This window comes from Mus pahari, chromosome 10 (genome assembly GCF_900095145.1).
Source record: "Mus pahari chromosome 10, PAHARI_EIJ_v1.1, whole genome shotgun sequence".
Taxonomy (NCBI): Eukaryota; Metazoa; Chordata; class Mammalia; order Rodentia; family Muridae; genus Mus; species Mus pahari.
In genome coordinates, this window is record NC_034599.1 from 61,761,524 (window position 1) to 61,767,620 (window position 6,097).

General features: G+C 42.4%; 1 protein-coding gene across 1 annotated transcript in view; it reads right to left on the reverse strand.

Annotated features, from left to right (window-relative positions):
• The window catches only part of LOC110328000 (gamma-secretase subunit APH-1B), a 19,184-nt gene extending 13,087 nt beyond the window's left edge, over positions 1–6,097 (reverse strand). The window contains exons 1-4 of the mRNA XM_021207332.2: positions 5,634–6,097; positions 4,431–4,601; positions 1,150–1,220; positions 349–471 (exon numbers count right to left, since the gene is read on the reverse strand). Of these exons, the coding sequence (XP_021062991.1) occupies positions 349–471; positions 1,150–1,220; positions 4,431–4,601; positions 5,634–5,746 (478 nt within the window). The 5' untranslated portion in view covers positions 5,747–6,097. The remainder of the gene's footprint in view (positions 1–348; positions 472–1,149; positions 1,221–4,430; positions 4,602–5,633) is intronic.

A 6,097-nucleotide genomic window follows, 5' to 3' on the forward strand; every position in this document is an offset into this window, starting at 1 on the left:
CAAACCCCTGTCTCCACTCCCAGGTCCTTCGCTTATAGTGCCTAAGAATATCTTGCCTTTAAAAGGCTTAACATAGGGCTGGAGAGATGACTGCTCTTCCAGAGNTCCTGAGTTCAATTCCCAGCAACCACCTGGTGGCTCACAACCATCTGCAATGGGATCTGGTGCCCTCTTCTGGTGTGTCTGGGGGAAGCAATAGTGTGCTCATAATAAATAAATAAATAAATAAATAAATCTTTTTAAAAGACTTAACATAACTCATCATTCACTTGAATTCTGAAGCCAACGAATGCAATACAGATAATCCTTTAGAGCAGAACCCTGAACATGCACAGCTATGGCACATACCTGAATTAAGGAAGAACTGAGGAGAATCACCATGAATGCCCACCGTGCCTGGCCCCAAGGAGTTAGACAGGGTGTTCACAAAGGAAAACACTCCACTCATGATTCCAAAGCCCAAGCCAGAAACTAAGGAGGAAGAAAAACACCAGTAAACCTTTCCCTGTTAGGCGTCCACTTCAGCTCTCATTTGCAAGACCTGGGGAATGTGTTTCACTGCAGGGACAGGGTCTGCTTTCTCAGCATGTGGAAGGCATGGCTCAGTTCCTACAGCAGCAGAGAGAGAGCTGCTGCAAGGCTGAGGAGGAGCTGGGTCTTTGGACTGGAAGGAAGAAGGGAAGGAAACAGCCTGCTGTTGCTGAAGCACTGGCCAGTCAGCTCTGGAAGGCTCCGTGAGGAAGTGCAGAGCAGGATGAGTGGGTAAATGAACAAGGGACAGGCACAGAAGGGACAAGAGAGGATGTGAGGGATTAACTGTTTGCAAGGTGAGACCCCTGGGCCAGACTGAGCTAACTCTACATAGAGACCTAGATCCAGTGAGTGAGTGTGAGTGTGTGCCTGTGCTACATGTGCATGTGTGTGAGAATGTGTATGTATAGATATGCCCACGCACACTGGTGCCTACATGAGTTTATGTGTACCATGTGTAGGCTCTGCAGGTGTCTGAGCCCCTAGATGTAGAGTTAGAGGTGGTTGTGAGCCACTATGTGGGTGCTGGGAACTGAATAAGAGATAGCTCTTAACTGCTGAGCCATCTCTCCAGCACTTCTATTCTTTTTCTGCATGACATTACAGGGTCTAACTTACCGTAGGCCAACAGTCGCATCGAGGGTGCTGTCTCATCTGGGTTTATGCTTTTCAAACCCTCACTGGCTTTTCTAAAAGAAAACCATACACATATTTTGCTGTTTTTACTTTTTAAAAAGCAGTATATGAAGGAGGTCATAGGACCCTTCAAAACTAGACATTAATGAAGCTTCAGATCAGGCTACATTCTCAGTCCAGAGTCCATTTAAGTCAAACCCAATATTCTTTTGCTATTGTTGTTGTTTGTTTTGTTTGAGACAGAGTCTGTCTACATAGCCCTGAATGTCCTAAAACACAATATGTAGACCAGGCTGGCCTGAAACTCACAAAGGTCTGCCTTCCTCTGCCTCCCAAAGGCTGGGATTAAAAGCAAATGCCACCACACCTGATCCAGCACATTTTCAATGACTGAAGTCAAGTGAGATTTCTGCCAACTCCATCTACCTGATGTTTCCATAAAAGGAAAAATTAAAAATAATAGTAGCAAGCCAATATGGATTGAGTTCAATAGGAATAAAATCAATGAACTAATTTCTGAGCCCAGGGAATATCTATTTCATCATCCTGAGGGACCTACCTCTTTGAATTTTGTACTTCCCATAGTCTTAAGTCTTTATCTCCACTGTATTGGCATTCTGTTGTATTTTCCTCTGTGGCTGCACTTACTCTTCTTCCTCCTTCCCTCTTTCTCACTGAAGAACCAAGATTCTTCATCCCTCCACTAACATATTTTTTTCTTTAGAGTCAGGAACTGAACCCATGATTCACACATGCAAGCACATGTTTTCCCACTGAGTGACACCTATAGGCTGCCCCACTCTGCTCCTGTAAAATTTCTTAAAGCAGCTAGCTCATACACTGAGAGGTCAAATTCTCATGTTGATTCTTAATCATATAGTCTTCTGATTTTAAAATATTTTATATTCTTATTTAATATTCCCAAATAGGACTCAGGATCAAAAGCAGAATATTTTTTATAATACTCTATATGATAAAATTCTGTCATTAGAATAGGATATAACAAATCAATCCAGAGTGATCATATCCACACTTCTGTTACTGCCAGGTCACAAATGTACCAAAAGTCTGCCTCTGTCCCCAACCATCACCCTGCAGACATATTAGGAATACTATGTGTGGTTTGTTATATTACTGTCTCTGTTACTAAAACTTATCGCCCAAAACTTCTGCATCCATTTAAAAGACAGCTGAAAGGATATTTAAATCATATTTACTGTAAAATATGTTTATTAAAGTACTTTGGAATCAATCATTGTTGAAACAAAAGCAGGTGAGATGAACTATAAGAATAGCTATTTCAGTGTTGCCCATTTGGAAGCACAGAATCCTTCCATATTTAATGATTAAACTATATAAGTTTGTTGATATAGACTATTGGCATTAAATATAACTCATAGGGATGAATTAATATTCCTCTAACAGGTAGATTTGTTTTATTGAGGAAAATTGGACAGTTTAGTTGGTTGCTGCTCCAGAGAAATATGAAGACAGCCACACAAATATCTGGGTCACATCTTTCCTACAATCAGGAATATACTAAGTTCCTAAGCATGGAGGCCAGTGACTGAAATCCTAATACTTGTGAGGTGGAGGCAAGAAGGTCAGAAGTTCAAGGTCATTCTCAGATACATACTGAGTTGGAAGCCATTTAGGGCTATGTGAGATCATGTTTCAAAATAAAATAAAGGAAACAATAACAAAACAATAACAGAAAAACTAAAATTTGTACAGAGATCCCTTGATAATCTCCCATATGTGTGTGTATGAATATTGAATATATTTTCAATCTAACTTTCTATATATATATAGAAAGTATATATATATACATATATATATATATACTTGAAAATGAATAGATGAGCCAGATATGATAGTGCATGCCTTCAATCCCAGCATTTAAGAATCAGTGGTAGGTAGATCTCTAAATTTGAGTTTGATACCAAGTTCCAGGCCAGTGATAGATAGATAGACAGATAGATAGACAGATAGATAGATAGATAGATAGTGATTTATAAGTAGTTTTACAAGGTTTAAGAATTGGAAATTTTAACTTTTGTCCTTAGAATCTGGTAACAAATATAACAAAAGAATTTTAGCAGTGAGAAGGAGACATCCCGCACAGTCAGCCATCTAATCTGCTCATCAGGAACACAGAAACTCAATATGTCTTGTGCTTTCTCACTTCCTAATGTTAACAGGGAACTGTCAGTGCTGTAACATTTCCTCAGGAACTCTGTAACACAACATGAGGAAGTTTTCGCAATTCTTGAAATTATGTATTTAAGATATTTGGGGGGTTTTTTGGTTTGGGTTTTTGAGATGGTTTATGTAAGTAGGCTGGCTTCAAAATCACTATGTCGCTATGAACCCAAGGCCACCTAAATACACCATTTTAGAAAAATTTCAAAACAGAGAGACTCTTCTTTAAACAAAAACAAAAAACCCTATAGTAAGGCCAAGGGTATAGGTCAGTGGTAGAGCTCTCCTCTGGCTTCCACAAAGACTCTGGTGTGGAGGGCATGGGGGTAGGGAGGTAAAGCAAACAAACAAAAACCACGTGGCTGTGATTATCTAAGCTTTTATGACAAAATAGGTACTGTATCAATGTTATATAAAAACTGAATAAGGTTGCAAATTTTTCAATCCAAGCTTTAAAACTATCCATATATTTCAGGGATCATACAGCAGTTTTAGACAACACAGCAGTTACAGAAGATAAATGTTAGGCAATGACAGTTGTGTTTTAGGCAAATAAATAAATGCATAAATAAAGCATAGCATAAGAAATCAATTTAAAATACTTACATCCTAACCCCAAAAAGAGAGCTCATGACTTGGGCTTTTGTTAAATGCATCTTTCATTTGCAGACTTGAAACTATAGAGAATATTTTTAAGTGAGCCTTTGTTTCCCACTAACAGTTAAAATAATGGACGGCATAATCTCCATAAGAATAATTTACTTGAGGTGGTAGGAGGGAAGCACGAAGTTCAAATGGAAAGGCGCTTTATTGTTTCAGTAATTATTTCCCTGGGTTATTTTTCTTCAGTAGTGGGTTTCTTTTTGTTCATTCACATCTTGCCTGTTTCCTCTCATTATAAACTCTACCAGGCCAGAGCTTCTGTCTCTTAACCACCTTTGTACCTCAGCTTCTACAAAGTGTCTGGCACTAGGAAAATTCTCAAGAAACACTTTTGGGAAGAATGAGGAGGGAAAGTAATTCAAGTCTAACTGGGAAAATAAAACAAACACTGAACTTACTTCAACAGCTTATAATATGCAAGCCTGAACAGCTCTTGGATACAGACAGAGAGCAACACTCCGAAGATGAGCAGGTAATTCTGTACTGGTCCATCTTTGTTATCAGTAATGACTCTCACTAGGAACCAAAAAACGGATGACAGTAGAAGAGACACCAACCAGAAGAAAGCACTGGAACGTAGAAGGAAAAAAAAAATCACAAGTTAACAGAAGCACAGGCTTAAGAATAACTTTAAATCAAAACCTGCTTGAGTTACAAATCATTTTTAGTAAACAATCTTCATAAAGTGGTGTTTTAGATCAGATTTTTTTTCTCCTAGTGAGACAAATAGTCCAAGAGGAATGTCAGATGTGCTTAACAAGAATGATTCAGTGACCCTGTCATGTGCACGCTAGGACACTATCTTATCTGTCAAGGACTAAGAAGAACTTGGTTGCTGACTATTTTTCCAAAGAGATGCTTTGTGTGCCATAGAAATATAATAATAACCAGTGACAATTGCAAATTTCATATCCTCAAAATTCATCAGAAAATATAAATTTAATGGTTAGATATTGTCAAGTGTCTTTTTCTGAAAGAAAACGAATACCTAACGCCTGCATTAACGTCGTGGAAAGTTCAGAAGCTGCAAACTTCTGGCAGGTGCAGAGAGACCAAGACCACGTTCACCAGCCGTTCACCAGCCGACTTCGGTATTTACCAAGCTCCCAGGAGGACATGCCTGGTCAGGTGTTACTGTGTTTTCTCGAGCTTTCCTCCTTGACTGCACCCAAAACATTACCCAGGAGTCTAAAAGAAAATCTGAGCCTGAATAGCCTGCACAGCCTTTCTGAGTCCGCGGATTGATTGGGGGCGGGGAATAAGCATCTGCTCTCCAGGTGACTTTAATGGCAGAGAGTAGTGATAACGACTCTTCGATGCTGCTGAGCACTGAGGGAAATGAGCGATTCCTACAGAAAGACAAAGGCTTCATGCACGAATGTATCTGCTTGTTCCCACACTTAGCCAACACAAGCCAAGGGGCGCCTGCTTAGCCTACGGCCCTGCTCTTCTCAGACCCTCCCAAGAACAGAAGAGCCTCCGGTCCTCTCAGCCCTGGACTGCACCACAAGCTAGAGCCCCTGGGAGATGGGGATCCCGGGGTCGTGGGAACCCAGGAGAAGGAGGGAACCCGCGGCGTCCGGGACACAGCGCAGCCTCACCCGGCGATGAGGAAGATGACTCGCAAAGGGTCGGTGGCGATGGTGAAGACGTAAAGAGCGAGCGCGGGCCCGAAGGCGATGAAGGCGCAACCAAAGAACACGGCAGCCGTCATGACGACCTCGGGAGCCAGTCGCGGGGGCCCGAGGGCCCTGCAGTGCCCAGTGGACAGCGGGTCCTGGATACGGGGCGGGGCTGGGTGGCGAGGCTCCTGTGCTCCGTCGGAGCAGTGGACGAGGCGGAGCCCGTGAGGCGGGGCCTGGAGAGGCCGAGGGCGGGACGGGGCTCGAGAGGCGGAGCCTACGGTGCCCTAGTCAAAGAGACGACGGAGGGAGCTTCGGGAGGCCAGGCCTCGAAGGGTTCCATAGCCTGTCAGAGTGGACGGCAGAGCCGGGCTTGGCATGCAGGACTTCGAGGTCCTCTGGTCACACGGGACAAGGCAGGACTCGGGAGTTGGGGCCTGAGC